Source organism: Myxine glutinosa, chromosome 10 (genome assembly GCF_964187855.1).
Source record: "Myxine glutinosa chromosome 10, kmMyxGlut1.1, whole genome shotgun sequence".
NCBI lineage: Eukaryota > Metazoa > Chordata > Myxini > Myxiniformes > Myxinidae > Myxine > Myxine glutinosa.
In genome coordinates, this window is record NC_136270.1 from 97793847 (window position 1) to 97814454 (window position 20608).

Sequence of the window (20608 nt, forward strand, 5' to 3'; positions counted from 1 at the left end):
TAAAAACATAACAATCATGCCGTTTTCAATATTTTATTCTGAATAATTTAAGGTGAACTTTTTTGGGAATTTTAGGCATATTTTCACCTCAATTTAAGTATGGAGCTATAGGTCCATCACGGACAGTGTGGATGACGTTTATGTTTTCTAACGTACAGTCATTGTTCTGAGAAGACCTCTAGCGATCTTTGCGTCAATAACGTGTGTAGGACCCACGTGATCGGATCACTGACTCAACCCTACGTCGCATAGACCCTGTAAGCCGTCGTATGCGTTGCTGTGGCAGGTTGTTCCATTCCCGATGTAATGCACGTTCCAATTCACGTAATGCACGTAATGCAAATTGCGAAGATGGTCCCTCCAATAGCCAATCTGGATGAATTGGAACGTGCATTACATCGGGAATGGAACAACCTGCCACAGCAACGCATACGACGGCTTACAGGGTCTATGCGACGTAGGGTTGAGTCAGTGATCCGATCACGTGGGTCCTACACACGTTATTGACGCAAAGATCGCTAGAGGTCTTCTCAGAACAATGACTGTACGTTAGAAAACATAAACGTCATCCACACTGTCCGTGATGGACCTATAGCTCCATACTTAAATTGAGGTGAAAATATGCCTAAAATTCCCAAAAAATTTCACCTTAAATTATTCAGAATAAAATATTGAAAACGGCATGATTGTTATGTTTTTATGTGACCATAATATCACTTCTCCAGAAAATATAGCAATATCATGGGTATATTACACTGTTTTGACGACAACAAACTTGTAATGTGCGAGGTTGTAAAAAAACGGGGGGGGGGGGGTGCTTAACTTAATTCTTTGTGTATATTTGACCTGATACAAGTGCGATCAGGATTACTTTGACATGTAAAATTTATAATTACTAGGACGTGCACGTACGTGGGTGCCCGTTCCTTGCCAAAAAAAAAAAAATTAATGTCTTCCATGGGCGTGCCCGTAAGTGCGTGATGTGACCGTACAATGAATGTATCGTCCCGACGCCGCAGCTCGGATGGCGCTGCAGTTAATCGGGCCTGTATCGGCAGAGTTATTATAAACGTGTACTACAATCGATCGTACCTTACAGCGTCTGCTCGCCACGTTCAGCATCAGTACGTCGTCACTATGACTATCCGTAAGTCCGGAAGTGACGTCCTCATTTGACTGTCCGGAAGGTCGCATATCGCAGTTACGATGAATCGCAAATTAGTTTTAATTAGTTTTAAAACATAGTTTAACGCCAACATAGCGCCAACATAGTTTGCCAACGTGAAATAAATGAATACGCTCTCAAATGTGCCGTCCGAGGCAGAGTCTGTTCGCCACGTTCGGCACACGTGATAGCTCGCTGCTCTCTGATTGGTTGAATCGTTTTTTGGACATAGCTCGGTAACTACTTCTCCGATTAATATGAAACCTTGAAAAGGCACATCCTCGGGTCCCCAGCAATATACCTGGCAAGTTTAAAGTATATCGGACCCGTGGTTGTCGAGAAACAGCGGTCACAGACAAACAGACATACACACAGACATACACACAGACATACACACAGACATACAGAGATTACTGGAATTATAGATAGATGAGGCAGTGAAGATGTGAGTTCAAATAGATTGAGCAAACATTGATGGGAGGGGAGTGTGAAGAAAGAGATCAAGGTAGATATAGGATCATGTCAAAATGAATGGAATGACCAGGCAGAATAGAATTGCCAGCAGTACAACCAGCCCCAAAATGGTGCGAAGAGCAAACAGGTACCTCCAGCTCCCTTCCATAGGGCCCGAGCACCCTCCTGGTGCAATACTTTCCAAAAGCAGTCAAATACACCGTTGTAGGTCATCTGGCCTGCACGGGCTGCCACCTGAAGCCGCGTCTTGATGACATCAGCCGGTGTAACAAGTGAGGCAGCAGGCATGCCTGTTTGGTGGGAAACAATTATGCTGGTAATGAAGCAAGTCAGTTACGCTGCATGCGGTTAACCATGGAATCCTTTTTTTTTGACTCTTCTTACTTAATGTTAGTGATTTTCTTTTTGTTCATTTTCACAGGATGCCTCATGGGTACGCACACTCGCCTCTGACATGTCTAGCCTGAGTTCCAATCCCGACCCAGCTATAAACTGTCATCAGGATGTTTCACAGGCAGGGTGATTCATCAACGTCTGCGTACATACTTTGTGAATGAACGTGTGTTGGTCAGTTTATAACGGACGCGGAGGACGACACCACGTCCAAGTCCTACAGATCACCTTCACCCTTATCTCCACTCCCAAGGTTATTTAGCTCATCATCTTGTGACGCACATGATCAAATGACATCCAGGTAGAGATCACACCCCAATGTTTGGTCCTGAATGTCTTGTGATATTAAAGATAGAAGATGTGCACAAGCAACTCTTAGGTAATGAAGATGGCGTACCGGCTAACGCCCCAGCGAGGAGAAGCTGGCCAGCATTTATACTCCCATCTTCGCTGGCCAAGGAAGACTTGAAGTGCGCGTACACCGGAAAGTAAATGGCTGAGAACGGGATGTCGCGCAAGAAGCATGCTTTTGCTCCCTGAAAGCACAGCCACAGATGGAGAATTATTCCTTGGCAATTCCTTTAAGAAAAGATCAAGAGCGAGCAACAGTTGTTAAAACTGAGAATCACAGAAACCTTCAGAAACACAATTGTTCAACCAAGCAAATTCGATGTTACATTTTGTGCGTGACTATTTTGGCAAATGCTAAATTGCAGGAAAAGGCCACTTGGAAGATCATACAAAGTTTAATATTCAGAAGTAATGTGTAACGTGAAGTAATGTGTAGTAAACAAAAACAAAAAACTACAAACAACAATGGTTATTCACCGTATGGTTATTCAATGGAACCATACCAAGCCGATGAGGTTTTATTTTTTTTGTTTTTTTTTCCTTTTTATTTTTTTTGATGGAGTCTCGGCTCGTGGAAAAGCTGGGCCACAGAACAAATCAGAAAACAACATAGCAAATCGAACAGCAGGAGAAAGGGGAAATGCCAAAGACATGCAGGGTGGAGGGAGAAGGTAGACGGAGACCGCCAAATAAGGGATGCAGGTAACGATGAGGAGTAGGGGAGAATGCAAGGGAGGAACAAGATGGATACGGAAGCAAGGTTTTGGGAGGGGGTGGTGATTTAAAGGATGTAGAAAACATTGTGGTTTTGGATGGAGGACTTGAGATGGTGGTGACCAGCTGTCCTGAAGTTAGTGGTGGTGGAGGTAATTACATTTTACAAATTCGCTTTCATTGCAGGAATATAAATCTCCAGAGACACTACACAAGGTAAGATTTTTTTTCAAAATGGCCGAGTAGAAGAAAAACCACTCGTGGAGATTTTGAGGAAATCCAACCGCAAACCACATGTGAGTAGCGTCGCCACAAATTTAAGGACAAAAGTCAAAGCTTATAAAGAACATTGAACAGTCTCCCGGAAGCAAGCGATCTTGAGGGCAACAGGCTGTGCAGATGTGCATTCCTTGTGGAAAGGCCCTTCATTGTTTACAACTTCTCAAAGCTAACTCTAGTTGCAGAGATTACGATCATGCACCACATGACACTCCCCTGCAATGGCCCAATTCAGGAAGAACTATACGAAGATGGGAAACGGGATAGGCACGCAATCCTCAAACCCCTCACACCAAAAATGGTAATAAATGACCTTCATGCACAGGCAGGGCAAAAGGCCAAGATGAATGGACTTGAATCCATGCTTTCCCCCACCTCACCCAGTTCCACCATTGTCGTAATGACCAACAAGGTCAACTGTCCTAATGCAGCAACATTTCAACAAATCCTAAGATACAGGGATGAAGGTTTAAGCCATTGGAGTACCATGTGATGTTAAGGTGTATGCTCTTCTTCTCCTTCAATGGCCATAATTATTCGCATATTCATGCGAGACTTGCCGGGGGAAGCTTGGCCCAAGTCTTCCACAAAGCGGCTGGCCAGGCCTCACATTCGACTAAGATCAATGCAGTAATTTGGAAATTTCTTCAAATTTCCAGCGATAGATCGCCATAGATAGCGAAGGGCACCGTGGGATCCGTAATGTCCACCAACTAATGCCGGCAGACTGGACTCCAGTTTAACGTCAATACGTTTTGTGTGTCCGTTTTTTGTTTTTTATGATTGATGTTAGCTCTTACACGAGCCTCGATCTTGTAAACAAAAAAACAAAACAAAAAACCTGAGGGACGGCACAGACATCGATGCATCACCCCACCTATGAAACACCGGGATGTAAGTCTATAGCTGGGTCGGGAAACAAACGCAAGGTAGATGGCTTAGAGGCGAGTCTGTGTACCTCTAGGCCATCCTGCCATCCCCGTTCTGGTGTATGCACAAACAAGTTATAAACAGATCTATTATTGGGTGCAGGCTACAAACTGTCGGTGTGGTGATCCAAAAATTGTCGTGATTCACCCATGCAGTGCACTCATCCATGTGACTGCACAGCATTAGCCAATAAGCAAAGAGCAAAATGTACAAAGGTTTCACAGCCTCACAACGATAATAGTAAACAAAAGAAAACATGAGATGCAAAAGTAGATTTAAAAAGTAACGAGAACATACCTCCGCCAGGCTAAACAGTTTACATTTTGCATCCCACCGATAGGTCGGATCTGGATTCGAGGTAGAACCAAAATTGAATTGACTTGTTCTCGTCACCGAAGCAACTCATCCACCAAAGTTGGCATAACTCGTCCACAACTTTTTGAGATATTGTGTAATATATCGTTTTTAGCACCATCTCTTACTGGTGAAGAATCACTTAAAAAATTCTCGTATCCAGATCCTCATCATCACCAAAATCTAATAATTTCGTCCTGATCACACACCCAGCCTGTCAACCAAATTTCATCTCAATCTGTCCATACATTTTTGAGATATCCTGCTCACAGACAAACAAACACACAGACAGAGAGAGGTGAAAACATAACCTCTGTCCACCTACGGTGGTGGAGGGAATTAAATGTATGACACCTTAACATTCCATATTTGATCCCAACAACCACACTCACAAAGAGAAGAAGAGGAGAAGAAGAAGAAACTTAGTAAGTGACCTAAAAAAACAAGTCAATTCGTTTAGTGTACATCAAACAATCTTACAGGACATTATTCCAACCTCCCATATCATAACCTCGTTCGTTTTAAAAACGCACCTTGTAGAGGCCAAAGAAGCCAAGATCCTTGAGTACGGTGAGTGCGCTGATGCGGGCCCCGGTCGTGATCTCTCCAGCCACCTGGAGTCTAATTTTAACAATCTCCAGAGGGTTTGTGAAAACCACCTGGGAAGCACCAGCCTGAAAATGCATTCATCAAGAGAGATTTCATCGAGCGAATCTCATAAGGAGACAATATCATAGACGGACTAGTGACACGGCACCCTAAACAAATGACAAATTCCTGCCATAAACCAGCATGGGGCACTGCATCAGCGGCACGACCACACTCCCAGAAATGATGCAAACCAGCAGCCACAGGCTGCACACAAAATGATGCTCGATTCATTTGGGGTGCACATTTTAAGAGATGCATGGTGCTAGAAATGGATGCACAAACTGATCCTAACAGGATGAGATGATTTTTAAAATGCAAAGAAAAATTACAACCTGGTTCAAGCTTTATTAATGGCCGGCCTTGTAGTAACTGCTTGTTACATCCCATCATGGTCAATGTACCATTCTCTTCCTGGTGGTTATGGTTTATGGTTATGCTGGGTGGTTTGCCATTGCCTTCCCAACAGTCAGCCATGGCGAAAAACTGTAAATTGTTCAAGATTATTGTGGAGGAGGATTGTGGTCAAGGCAAGGCAGGAGCCTTATAAAGGGAAAAGGAGGAGAACAACAAATTGTGGTGATAACTCGCCTACTCTTCATGACAGACAGTTGGCCATTTAATATCCACAAACTAATGTTATCAGACGGGACACTCTAACCTTCACCCGATGGATGGCACAGACACAGATGCCTCCATGTGCCCGAGGAACACCTGGTTGCCCGCTTATATCACGGGCGACATTCAAACCCAGGGCAGACGGCTCAGGGGTGAGTGTGCGTACCTGTAGGTTATTCTGCCGGCCTCTTGTGAAATTTACTAACTGGTAACCAAAGCGGAGAAGTCACAACCATAATGACATTTCATGAAAAACATGACAATTATTTCATGAAATCTAATGATAAAAGTGAAGTTCAACCTGTTACTTTGCATCTCTAAATGCTACGGAACAGCTACTCGTGATGTCGCATTGGAATTGCTTGTGAAGTTTAGAGATTTCCTCCAATATCTCAATCAGTTCCATATCAGAGCAGGACACAGGGGAAAAAAAAACCTGAACCACCTTTTAAGGCCATTTTTCCCCGCAGAGCAGGCATTGGCCTTTTTCGGACACCGTGGTCCCTTTTTTGAAGCAATGTTTTATGGCCGGATGCCCTTCCTGCCGCCAACCCTGTTAGTCGCCTCTTTTGACACACAGGGAATTACCAGTGAACTGGTACTCAATTTGCCAGACCCCTGAAGGATGAACAGGCCGAGTCAACCCCTTTGGCGTTAATTCATCGATCGACCGGGATTCGAACCCAGGATCCTAGGATCCCAAGCCGGCACCCTAACCGCTAAGCCAACACCAGGCTAAGAGTAGGACGCAGGCCTGCGCAGAATTCCTTCTTCCTGCAGCCGAGCATTCTCAAGCATTCTTGACAATCAGAGGGAATCAAGTGACCAACGTGTAACAAGAGGGAATCAAATCAAGTCACGTATTTCAACTTCGATCCAAGAAATTCTTGCGAAGAGGTTGAACACACCGCGTATTTGGTCACTCGGCTGCCAAACACACACTCGGCCTCAAGTTGTGTTCAAACCATTGACGTTTCACCATGGACTTCCACATAGACAAAGCAGTGCGTACAAATAAAGCCAATACTTCTACACTTAACCAGCTAACTCTGCACTTGCTCAAAATTAAAAGGCAAAATGCGCTCATCAATCAATCAATCGGTGCAGATAAGACGAGGTCATTTGAGCGAGCAAGCCAACAATGGCCGAGGAACAAAGCACACTGGAGGGGTCAGGTAGCCGTGCGGTAAAACTTTAACACTGGAGAAGGGCTGCCGAAAGAAAAATCAAGGAGAGATCCAATGGCACTCAAAAAGGTCACATCGGTCATGGATAAGAATGACCGGATATAAAGGGGCCCGTCGTTGTGGAAGGTCAAAGGCCATGACCCTGGGCAGCTTATTAACGCTGTATGGCTGGATCTTCCTTTGATGATGCAAGACCAGGAACAAGGACAGTCAAAATGAATGAGGAAGTGCACGCTTGACACGCGCTTTGGTTCCCGCGTAACTTGCTAAACGTCCTGGTTTTGGAGTAGAATCCCATTCAAAATCGAATCGTCCAATCATTTAAAAATCCTTCATCACAACTTCAGTGGAATTGTGTGAACCCAATGTCAACCTGGAAAAGCTTTACCGATGTAACTTTCAACCTCCCCCATCCGCAGTCGCAGCTCTTCCCATTCAAAACTTCCACGAATAACAGTAAAAGTACTTACACAACCACCAGCAAGAATTTCTCCAGGTAAAGGTATGCCACCGTTTGTTCCAGTGAACTTGTCTCTTACTAAATCATTAACCTACAGAAAAAGAAGAAGAGAAACATGAACGGAATTGAAAAGTACACCGATGTATAATGCTGTTTAAAATGTAATCAGTATTTAAACTTCATACAAAGTGAGGGAATAGCAGGAAGTCATGAAACTTGATACAATGGAGTGCTCAATGGCATTAACATTTTGAAATTGTCCCACTGCCACCTAAACGAGGCATTGCTTGAAACCATTTCCATACGTGAAGCACAATGCAAATATGAAAGACAATACCATTCTGTGCAAGTTTACATTGTATTAATCATCAGGCCAATAGCAATCATAAGACGAGCTTCCAGCGATGACACCGGCTATTTTAAGGTTTGGTCAGTCACATTGGTGCGCTAGCATATTTCCGTTGCTTAATGGTTCACGGGAGTGGCCGACTCTGACGAACATGCCTAGTTACCCTGCGCTCGCGAAGCGAAAAGCGGGGTTAAGCATTCAGTTGTGTACGTGTGCCGTGTCTGCATTTAAAAATTCATTTTCTCAGCAACCGTTGGTCCGATTGACACAAAAGTTTACCGTAGAAGCGCCTCCGCCTATAGAAATTTTTTATTCATAATTATGACGTCATAGGTCACGTGGTACGCGCCATCGTGGAAAAACGTTACACCTCTATATCTCACAAACCGCTCAATGGAAAAAAAAAATGGAAACGTGGCTCATTGTCAAGTACTCCCCATAGGGAATAAGATATGTTGAAGATGATGTCATCGGTGCCTTCATTATGACGTCATAATTCGAAAAGTACAAAACGTCATCCGATCAAGATGAAATTTCTTGAGCACCATGTCGGCATAAACTGGTGGAGAAAAAAAATATAATGATGACAACATCGGTCACGTGGTTCGGCCGCCATCTTGGAAAAACGGAAAACGTTGCACCTCTATATCTCCAAGTGTTGAATTGAAAAAATTGAGACATGGCTCATTGTAAAGAACTCCCCATGGAGAATAAGATATGTTGATGATGATGTCATCGGTGCCTTAATTATGACGTCATAATTTTGACAAGTACAGCGCTTGATCTGATCAGTATGAAAAAAAAAAATTCCTCTGCAACTGTTAGTCCAATTGACACGAAATTTTCAGAAAAGGAGCGGCTCCTCCTGTGGAATTTTTAAAATGATAATTATGATGTCATAGTTCACTTGGTACAGGCGCCATCTTGAAAAATCGAAAAAAAAGTTGCACCTCTACAGTATATCTCTGAAACCGCTCCATGGAAGAAAATTGAAACATGGCTCATTGTCAAGTACTCCGCTTTGGGAATAAGATATATTAATGATGTCATCGGCACCTTAATTATGACGTCATAATTCGACAAGTACAACGCTTGATTCTATCATTAATTGTTTTTCAGCAACTGTTGGTCTGATGGACATGAAATGTTCACCATAGGAACACCTCCTCCTTTAGAATATTTTAATGATAATCATGACGTCATAGGTTATGTGTTACTGGCGCCATCTTGGAAAAACGGAAAAAAACGTTGCACCTCTATAATCTCCAAAACCGTTCTATGGAAAAAATTGAAAGGTGGTTCATTGTAAATAACTCCAGATGGGGAATAGGTGTTATTTACAATGACGTCATTTGTGCCATAATTATGACATCATAACTCGACAGGGACAACGCTTCGTCTGATCAGTTTTAAATTTATTGAGCATGATCTATGCAATAATTATTTAGAGAATACAAATGTATGACGTCATCGCTCACGTGGTCTGGCAGCCATATTGGATTTAAAAAAAAAAAGAAACGTTCAAAAACAGAAGAGTTGGCTCACATCAAGTTGACTGCGCAGGGTAAGTATTCTATGAATACCATCTAGTTTTAGTGGAAAAGGGTCAGAAAGCTGCAATAAAATAATACAGTATATCAGCATTCGGCTGAGCTATGTCATTTGTTAAAGCGGTTAATTCGGTGTTTTTGCACTGGCAAGGTGACGTCCGGTTGACTTCGACAGGTAAGAATGGCCGGCCCAGCACTCCAGCTGTGCACGTTATAAAGAAGCACCCACTGCAAGGTTAAGAAACAAGCTTGTACAGTCTCTTAAAAGGTATTGATGATGGAAAAACCTTACTGTCAACTTGATAGCCTTCTCCGGAGCCACCCCCAGCAGTTGGGGAATCAAACCTGGAGCAAAATAATGTTTATTCCTTTTAGTACTGCAACATAGTAAAACAATGAAACTGGAAGATTCACGATCGAGGGCTTCTGAAGGTCATCTGCTTGTATACATTTGCACAGCATAACCATTCGGCCCACCAACTAATGAACTCAATGATATTTCTGGGGAAGAACGAAGAAAGTCTGTTCGCAACAATAGTGTCAAATGAACCTCCCAATTGGCATTATGACCTCCAACCTTTTCAATGCTTAAAAGACAAATGCAACGACAAAAGCATGCTTTTATGTAGACATGACCGACTCAAGAAAATATTTGGCAGGGATGACATTATTGGAGTATTGAGCGAGTTATGTCCAAGATGTAGAATATGCACAAACGCCCCACGTGACCCCTTGCCAGGGGATCCACTCACCGTCTCCCCTCCCACCCAAACTCCCATCAATATAATTGTGCTGGCTAAGCAGAAAAATCCGGACTTACACCATTTACTGTCAATCTAACCACAAACAGTGATAATTATTTTTCAACCTTGATCACACCTCCCCCAAACTCATTCATAGAAAGCTATGCGCACCTTCCACAAATCACGACTACTGTACAATATATTTTTCTCCCGACAAAAAGTAATAAAATAAGTTCTTTTTAAACCTCCTACAACTAAGAACATGTTTTTGACAATTTAGAGAAGAAACATGTGCATGTATTCTTTGTTTATTACCTATGGCAACGAAGGTGCACGGAGGGAGGCTACCCCTGTTTGTTTGTCTGTAATCAGGACATCTCAAAAATGATGAACGGATTCGGACGAAACTTGGTGGACAGGTTGGGTGTGTGACAAGAACAAGCCGATTAGATTTTACTTTAGTCCGAATGCAGATCCGGCCTATCGGTGGGATACAAAGCGTAAACTGTTCAGCCTGGCGGAGGTATTCAGTTTATCGAGTACCCTTCTAGTATTTATGTGCATCAATTTGAGTGCAATACCTGAGGTATGAACAAAACTATGCGATATAAAATGAAGCATTTTCACACCTGTCACCATACAATCATTAAGCTGCACCTTTGAACCATCATGGATATCAAATGGGCTCAGTATGCTCCGACAGCCGAGTCAAGCTCATCCTCAACTTGAAGTTGTTTGGATCACGTTTGGATCGGCTAATGAGAACGCTTCTATCCCCTACTCATGATAGATATCCAGTCACACCACATGGTATTTTGTGCTGAGGGCCAAACGCCAACATGGGTTCACACCTGAAGCTGCATTGATTGTCTGAAATCCAATAGCAGTGGCAATCACCAGTGAAGCGTTGGAGAGGTCACAATTTACGGCCTAAATTCAAAAAGCCCGATCTTTCATGACTGGTTCCAAGAAGGCCAAAATACTGCCAATTATTTCACACCTACACTAATGAGTAAACCCGATCTCACTGAAATTACCATCATGTTTGTGGAGGGAACCATTCTGGGACAAAGATGAAATAACCCGAAAGAGTAACACCTTCATGCTTTCATTAATTTGCCACTTGCACCTCCAACAATGTTTTCCCATGTGAGAGCCTCAACTAAAAACATATACGTAACCAAAAAAAAAAAATGGCAAGAAAAAAACAACTGGGCTTTCAATAAATAATTTCATTTCACCAAAGACCACAAATATCTTTCTTTTTATTTTCTGCCGTCTTACCTCGATAGAGGCCAAAGAGGCCTTCATATCGGACCACCTTCTTGAAGCAATCAAAGCTGTTCTTGTACATGAGCTCGCCCACAAATGAGCCGGAAGAGCGTTGATTCTGCATGCGTGTTTTTACAAGGTCGATGGGGTATACTGCCGTTGCGCCCACAGCTTCAAGCAGAAAATGAGAGAGAAAGTGGGATGGAGGGTACGAAGGATGGGGAGAAGGAATGCAACATTCAGAAATTGTACTCAAATGCTAGAAGCGCCCAAAAAAAGCAAACGATCACATGGGATAAAACAAATTCCCACAAAATTAATTTCACGACACAAAGAGGAGAGGATATAATTAATTAATTCCAACTACCAGATAATGATAGCAATCATCAAGAGGTTATTATCATATAAGCAAGAGGAGACGCCTTTCAGTATTTTGTGTATGAAAACGAAGGAAAAATACAACTTTCATACTAAGGTTACATCACAGCAAAGTTATTTCAATAATCAATTACTATTATGTTTCCCCATCTCACTTCCTACCCATAAATAATTAATAGTCAGGTTCACTATGTTAACAAAATATATAATTTCGTTCAAAATTTTGGTAGATTAGCAAAACGATACATTTTTGGAATATTCAGAGCATGAGGAATCCAAAAATTAATGTTTACATTTGCGTAGACACCTTTGCGAAAATGACACTCAGGACAGTGATGAGGATAGTCAGGTTCACTATGTTAACAAATATAATTTCTTTCAAAATTTTGGGATGAGCAAACCTGTACATTTTTGGAATCTTCAGAGCATGGAGAATCTGAAAATCAATGTTGGCATTTGCACAGACACCTGCATGGCCGCCATTTTTGATTTTGAAAATGGCCGCCATAAAATACATATTTTGCGCGATCTCAGCTTCTAGTCAACCTAGAGACTTAATTAAATATGCTAATCCTATGTTTTCTGGGTCAAGGAATCCAATAAAGGCCTCAAAATAGTGCTCAGGATTATAGAAAAGCAACAAACAAAGGTAATTGAAAACCATTGTCTTTATATTTGTGATATAACTGTATTACATAATACATGATATTGCAAGTCCTTTGAAGTTATAGGTTGTTATAGGAAGTTATAGGTAGTATCAGATTGAACTATAAGTCCTATACACAGGATCTACGAGGTCTATACCGTTCAGGAATATGCTTTTACAGATCTTCATCACTGTCCTGAGTGTCATTTTCGCAAAGGTGTCTACGCAAATGTAAACATTAATTTTTGGATTCCTCATGCTCTGAATATTCCAAAAATGTATAGTTTTGCTAATCTACCAAAATTTTGAACGAAAAAACATAGTGAACCTGACTATAAGAAGAAAGAAAATTAGGTGGTGCTTCTAGAAGAGAAAAAAGAAAATAAATTCAGGGGAAAAGATTACACAGGTGATATAGGGAAACATTCAAAGGAAATTCATGATAAAAGTTATAAAACATCACACTGCTGAATAAACTTCAAATTTCAAAGAGAATGGCATATACAGCGAAGAAGAAGAAGAAAAAAAGAAACGTCAAAAAACCAGACCTATGAAAATGAAAGCGATTTCAGAAAACAACTCATAACTGAACGACAAAGCAAAACAAGACGTTTTTTATAAATATTTTCAAGTGTTTGTACGTGTGTTTGTATGTTATTCTTTCACGGCTGAACCGCAGCACCCAGACGCCCCAAATTTCGGGTGTACATTTCTCAGCATCTGGGCAAGGTTTTAAACCCGCACATGTTGGTCTTGAAGGCCATTTTGAAGCCACCAAAGGGCACAATATATTGCGATGTGTTGCAATACAGTGCTGCCGCTGGCCCGCAGGTAAAAGGTAACTATCAATGAGGCCAACAACTGCATAGCTTCTCAATGTCCAACACGTCCTGAAACCCCAGCAAGAAAAGGATCTCCACAATGAGGGCAATAACTTCACACATTTTCAATGCACAACATGTGCCGGAATGCCTACGTCGTTTTTCCAGTGCATCGTCGGGTACCCCAACTAGTTATAAATAAATTCTTCCTTGTAAAATCTGCCATCACTCTAAAATTACGAGGTCAAATCACAATATTATACATAAAGTAGGGCTGGGGGATATTGATATTTCTGCTAGGCGATTATCGTCCCTCCAAATATCAATGATCTAGCGATATATCGACATTGCCAATCACGAATGCTAACGTAGTGTGACCACCCAGCTGCGAAAGGTGGAATTTAGGGGTTATACGCTATTGATGTTTATATAACCCTAATGATGACCCACTGTGCAATAGCTCGAACAAATAGCATTTTATCACCATGTAGTCTGTCCTAAAATTGATGTAACCACTTTTACGTGTTCTCATTGAAAGCAGTGTTTGTGTAATTGTCACACAAACACATCATCATAATGGGTATTTTTGAACATTAATAGCAACATTTGCAGAGTGGTGAAGAAGCCGCTGTGGCCTAACATTGGGCTTCCGCTGTATATTACCGTATATTAATTTCTGTCGATAGAAACTTCACCATATATTAATTAATTAATTAATTAATTAATTAATATATACAGTGAAGATTTCATGAAATGCTCATTGACCGCGATTGCGGGGAGGGAGGGAGGATGGATAGGTGTTGCTTGACTGTAGTGTTTGTAGGTCTTGGGGCAGAATGTTTGTGAGCTCCCCTGGGGGCAGCACTTTTTGTAAACGCGATTTGCCATCTTGATAAAAGTTCTCCTGCACGGAGTCCGAGTCAGAGTTCAGATGTGGTGATTGTATCGGTACGAATAGTCCTCCTACACAGGCTCCTCAACGGAAGACTCTGCTGATGGGACAGGAGAACTAGCAACTGAGATGGGATGATGTTTTCTCACCATTCGCATGAAAGGTGAGAGAGAGAGAGACAGAGAGAGACAGAGAGACAGAGAGAGAGAGACAGAGAGAGACAGAGAGAGAGACAGAGACAGAGACAGAGACAGAGAGAGACAGAGACAGAGACAGAGACAGAGAGAGAGAGAGAGAGAGAGAGAGAGAGAGAGAGAGAGACAGAGAGAGAGAGAGAGAGAGAGAGAGAGAGAGAGAGAGAGAGAGAGAGAGGACAGAGACAGAGAGAGAGACAGAGAGAGAGAGAGAGGCGTTGCGTATATCTTGTTTTTATACTGGAACGATTGTGTCAAGATTTAAAAAAATTGAGACCTTTGTGTCGATATTTTTACCAAATCAAAGAAAATACCTGGATGCTTTGCGGTATCCTAAACTGAAGATTTTGAGAGCTCCAAATCTTCAGTTTAGCATACCCAGCTATAAACCCACTTGCGTTTCACAGGCAGTGATTGATCAAAGTATGTACCATCCCTCAGATGGACGTTAAAGGTCCCACGGTGCCCTTGGGAAAGAGTAGGCGAGCTATTGCCGGCACCATGACCAAATTACAAATGCCAGCACTAATCAACAGAGGGCATTGCATCAGTGGACCAATTGCGCCCTCAGCCAATGACACAATCCCACAACCTTGTGCTGCATAAAGAAGAAGTTATTGTCAACAGCAGTTAGTGTACGTCTCTCCACATTTGGTTAAGAAAATTGATGGTTCTGCTTTTTTAGCCAATGCAGACAGACTGTCGTCATTCTGAAGACTAGTTTTCCATGTGTATGCAGAGATACACTTATTGCGCTTATTGTGGTCAGTGGTATCGGACACCTTGTGCCACTACCAGCCATTGCCGCAAGGTGTCCCACTCAAACTGGTTGACCACCATTCAAAAAAAAAAACATTTATGCTCTGTTGGCCAAAAAAAACAAGGACGAAGAGAGAAATATGTCCACGTGGAAGATCGGATAAATGAAGAGCTGTTAGCTCTTTTTGAAACGATCGTTTGAAGTGGGAATTTCATTGTTGAACATAAAGTGTGAAAACAATCCTTGATCTTAACAAGGAAAGATTTGTCTCAAGTCAATGATCTGAAGCCAATGCAGTGACGTGCAGTTTTCACCAATGACCGAGTACCATTACGACCAAGTGGATTTGATGTACCATGTAGAAAGTGTCAATAAAAAGATCACAATCAAACTGCTGCTCAATGGAAGGCCATAAATCAACTTGAGATTCCAAAGCAAATAGAATATTTTTGTAAGGTTGCCTGCCCTTCCTAGCCAAAGATGGCCATTCACTGTGAACGCCTGGGTTTGTTTGTTTACAGCGTAGGAGTTGCTGGCGACACAGCAACCACACTCCGAGGTGGGAAACGGTGCAACCTAGCGTCAATAAATATACAAGAAGAGCAGACAACGTGCGACACGAAGTTTAAGCAATAATTTGTTCGGGGTACGGTTGATACCTTGCATAATTCTCGCCAAAGGACACCATGGGATATATTATTATATTAAGCCCATCAAAGCCTGTGCCAGTATTACCGACTTAAAGTTGCTTGGCAGTGTTCTATCTTCTCTAAATGCTGAGCATCAAACAAGGGTTTGAACCACCGACCTTCCAGACTCAGAACGGACGCTCTAACCTTTAAAAGCCACTGAGGCTGGTATAAATAAAAAAAAGGACAGTTGCCTTTGGATCCAAAAACGTAACTTGATTTGACCGACTGCTGATTTGATCTAAATTGCTGCGCATATAGTTTGCTAATACAACTTCTCAGCACACGAAAAACACCAAGTATGTAAATTAAACTCAAACAAACTAACACGATGAGAAGCCAAACTGAAACTGCTCATCGCGTTCTGAAAGGACCTGTGAGAGCCTCTTTGTACGAGCCTCGACGCTTGGTTAAAAAAAGAAGCCTTCAGAGCGCGCTACACAGCCACGACTGTTACAACGGGGCTCCAGGCTCCGGAGTGTGGTTATACAGAGGGGCGTAACAGTGTGCTGGCACATGCGCCACTGCCCTCAGACACGACAAGAGTTTGCCTCTTGCCCTGGAGGCCAAAGCACCCAAGCAGGACACGCTATTACGAATGAAAAATATGACGAGCCACACCAAGAACAGAGAGCCCTTCCTGATGGCGGTTATCCGCCTTGCACACAAGCCAATAGACGTTCAAAATTAATGATGCAAACTCCAGGCAACGGGCAGTTTTCTACCAAAGGTGTTTTGAGTAGTGCTTCTGAAGAGGAAACAAAATGCTGCAAACATGCTACGAACAACACAAAATCCTGTTACCTCCTGCGACGGACCCCAGAGCAAACCTGTAGGAGGACTCAGCAACTTGTACGAGAAATGTTCTCTTTCCTGGGGTATGCTGAGGAAATCAAAGGGAAAAAGAAAGTGTTATACAGTATTTTGTGCAAGCTTGATGATCTTACCCAACTGTGAACTTTAACTCTTACACAGAACAATGTGTATATATATATATATGGTTGGCCATATATATATACAGACTTGGCATTTAATATGGAATAATTTTTTTTTCTTGACGGGTTTACTTTCTGAACTCATATCAATCTGGTGAGTTTATTTTACCCTTCGGTGATGTCGTTGTTGAAAGAACCATGTCACTGATTGTCTTTCGCAGCAAGAAGTCAATAACAGGATTATATCACAGGTGGCGTGACAAAATGTAAGGACAGGTACATTTGACGATTGGCTTCACAATCGGGTATATAATGGTTGTTGCGTTCTGTATTAGTGGAAAATAACTGCTGCACATCTACAAAAGTTATTACCGCTTCCTCTGGAGATGGTCCGTCAACTCGACAATGCTGTTTGTCATGGAGTGGTGGCTTTACGAAATTCTGGCATGAAACAGCGTGCTATTGCTCGGCAGTATGGCATCACTCAAGGTCACGTGTCAAAGATCCTGAAACAAACTGCTCAGAGGAGTGTCCCTACTCCAATACCAAGGCCAGGACATCCACGCAGAAACACAAGGAGAGATGATCGCCAGCTGCACCGGTTAGTCTGCAAGGGCCGTACCAAGTAACCTAATCGGCTTAGGGCTGAGTGGCAGCAACTGACAAATGTGCCTGTATCCAGAAGGCTAGTCAACCAACGACTGGTTCAAGCAGGCTATCGTGCCAGGCGTCCCCTGATAAAGCCACGCCTGACCAGACAACACAGCCAGCGCCGATTGCAGTGGGCCAGAGAGCACCGTCAATGGCAGCCAGGACACTGGAATCACGTGACCTTCAGTGACGAGTCTAGATTTCTGGTCTATCGTCAAGATGGCCGCGTCCGAGTGTGCAGACAAGTGCATGAAGCCCACAACGAAGATTGTATAGTGCCAAGAGTCCAAGCTGGAGGTGGTGGGGTGACCGTTTGGGCTGCTTTTCATGCAGGGGGCAAAACTGACCTGGTTGTTCTGAATGGAAACCTGACCCAGTTCAAGTACAGGGTCATTCTGGAAGAAACATTGCTTCCATTTGCTCGTGCAGCCTTTTGAGGAAACTTTGTCTTCCAAGATGACAATGCACGGCCTCATCGTGCTCGCATGATCCAACACTTTCTTGCTGACCGTGGTGAAGAGCATATGGAGTGGCCTGCCATGTCCCCGGATATGAATCCGATAGAGAACTTGTGGGCAGAATTAACGCGTCAAATCGACAACTTGGACCAGCAGCCTGCTTCTGTGCGTGAATTGCAGCAGACTATTGTCACTGCATGGCAAGCGATTCCTCTCCAAACCTTGGCAAATCTCGTGAACAGCATGCCTCGACGTGTACGTGCTCTACCGAATGCTCGTGGGGGTTACACGAAGTACTGAACTGTAATTTTACTGTCCATAATCCCAGTCATAATTTAGCTTTTGTTGAATTTTTTTTTGGCTAATGTGCAAAATAAAGAGATACTTCTGGAAAACGTACAGAAGTTTAACACAGTACTGTCCGTGAATTGAGTTCGATATCAGTTTACATCACTTTCAAGGATCAATTTATTTGCTTCGAAATGTCAAATGTGGTTTTTGTTTCTTTTAAAGGTCACCTTAACAAAATCTAGAATAATTTCAACATAATTCCAATGAACTTTTGGTTCTCAGTCATCTTGAAAAGTAAGTTCACCCCCACAAAAAAAATATTCCATATTAAATGCCAAGTCTGTATATATGTGTGTGTATGTATATGTATGTATGTATGTATGTATATATATGTATATGTATGTATATGTGTGTGTGTGTGTGTGTGTGTGTGTGTGTGTGTGTGTGTGTGTGTGTGTGTGTGTGTGTGTGTGTGTGTGTGTGTGTGTGTATATATATATATATATATATATATATATATATATATATATATATATATATATATATATATATATATATATATATATATATATACAGTGCATTCAGAAAGTATTCAGACCCCTTCCCTTTTTTCACATTTTGTTATGTTGCAGCCTTATGCTGAAATCGTTTAAATTCATTTTTTTCCTCATCAATCTACACTCAATACCCCATAATGACAGAGAAAACAGGATTTTAGAAAGTTTTGCAAATTTATTAAAAAGAAAAAACTGAAATATCACATTGCCATAAGTATTCAGACCCTTAACTCAGTACTTAGTTGAAGCACCTTTGGCAGCGATTACAGCCTCGAGTCTTCTTGGGTATGACACGACAAGCTTTGCTCACCTGGATTTGGAGATTTTCTGCCATTTTTCTCTGCAGATCCTCTCAAGCTCTGTCAAGTTGGATGGGGACCGTTGGTGGACAGCCATTTTAAGGTCTCTCCAGAGAAGTTTGATTGGGTTCAAGTCAGGGCTCTGGCTGGGCCACTCAATGACCTTCACAGAGTTGTCCCGAAGCCACTCCTGCGTTGTCTTGGCTGTGTGCTTTGGGTCATTGTCCTGTTGGAAGGTGAACCTTTGGCCCAGTCTGAGGTCCTGAGCGCTCTGTTTCAGGTTTTCATTAAGGATATCTCTGTACTTTGCTCCGTTCATTGTTCCCTCAAACCTGACCAGTCCCCCAGTCCCTGCTGCTGAAAAGCACCCCCACAGCATGATGCTGCCACCACCATGCTTCACCGTTGGGATGGTATTGGGCAGGTGATGAGCAGTGCCTGGTTTCCTCCAGACATGACACTTAGAATTGAGGCCAAACAGTTCAATCTTGGTTTCAACAGACCACCGAATCTTGTTTCTCACAGTGTGGGAGTCCTTTTGGTGCTTTTTTTGCAAACTCCAAGCGGGCTTTCATGTGTCTTTCACTGAGGAGAGGTATCCGGCTGGCCACTCTGCATAAAGCCCAGATCAGTGGAGTGTTGCAGTGATGGTTGTCCTTCTGGAAGTTTCTCCCATCTCTACACGGGATCTCTGGAGCTCAGCCAGAGTGACCATCGGGTTCTTCGTCACCTCTCTTACCAAGGCCCTTCTCCCCCGATTGCTCAGTTTGGCCGGGCGGCCAGCTCTAGGAAGAGTCCTGGTTGTTACAAACCTCTTCCATTTAAGAATTATGGAGGCCACTGTGCTCTTGGGAACCTTCAATGCAGCAGATATTTTTTTGTAGGCTTCCCCAGATCTGTACCTCGACACAATCCTGTCTCTGAGCTCTGCAGGCAGTTCCTTCGACCTCATGGCTTGGTTTTTGCTCTGATATGCATTGTCAGCTGTGAGACCTCATATAGACAGGTGTGTGCCTTTCCAAATCATGTCCAATCAATTGAATTTACCACAGGTGGACTCCAATCAAGGTGTAGAAACATCTCAAAGATGATCAAGAGAAATGGGAGGCACCTGAGCTAAATTTCAAGTGTCATAGCAAAGGGTATGAATACTTATGTCAATGTGATATTTCAGTTGTTTTTTAAAAATAAATTTGCAAAACTTTCTAAAATCCTGTTTTCTCTTTGTCATTATGGGGTATTGAGTGTAGATTGATGAGGGAAAAAATGAATTTAAACGATTTCAGCATAAGGCTGCAACATAACAAAATGTGAAAAAAGTGAAGGGGTCTGAATACTTTCTGAATGCACTGTATGTGTGTGTATATATATATTGTCGTGTAATTTCCCTCGGTGAATACTGGGTTATCACGGATAGCAAATCGAGCGTTATTTGAGGCGTTATTCAAACACGGACTCCACTATATATGCGCGGGCGAAAGGGAGAGGAAGAAGAAGAAGCGGGAGCTTTTACCTGTGGTCACGAGCAGTCTTCAAACCTGCAGGAAATT

General features: G+C 42.5%; 1 protein-coding gene across 2 annotated transcripts in view; it reads right to left on the minus strand.

The window, feature by feature from the left end:
- Positions 1–20608, minus strand: part of LOC137433928 (electrogenic aspartate/glutamate antiporter SLC25A13, mitochondrial-like) — a 147222-nt gene that overhangs the window by 16449 nt on the left and 110165 nt on the right. For both annotated transcript variants that reach the window (XM_068126423.2, XM_068126424.2), the window contains exons 10-16: positions 16672–16750; positions 11500–11658; positions 9765–9817; positions 7584–7664; positions 5194–5334; positions 2430–2568; positions 1771–1929 (exon numbers count right to left, since the gene is read on the minus strand). In XM_068126423.2, the coding sequence (XP_067982524.2) occupies positions 1771–1929; positions 2430–2568; positions 5194–5334; positions 7584–7664; positions 9765–9817; positions 11500–11658; positions 16672–16750 (811 nt within the window). The remainder of the gene's footprint in view (positions 1–1770; positions 1930–2429; positions 2569–5193; positions 5335–7583; positions 7665–9764; positions 9818–11499; positions 11659–16671; positions 16751–20608) is intronic.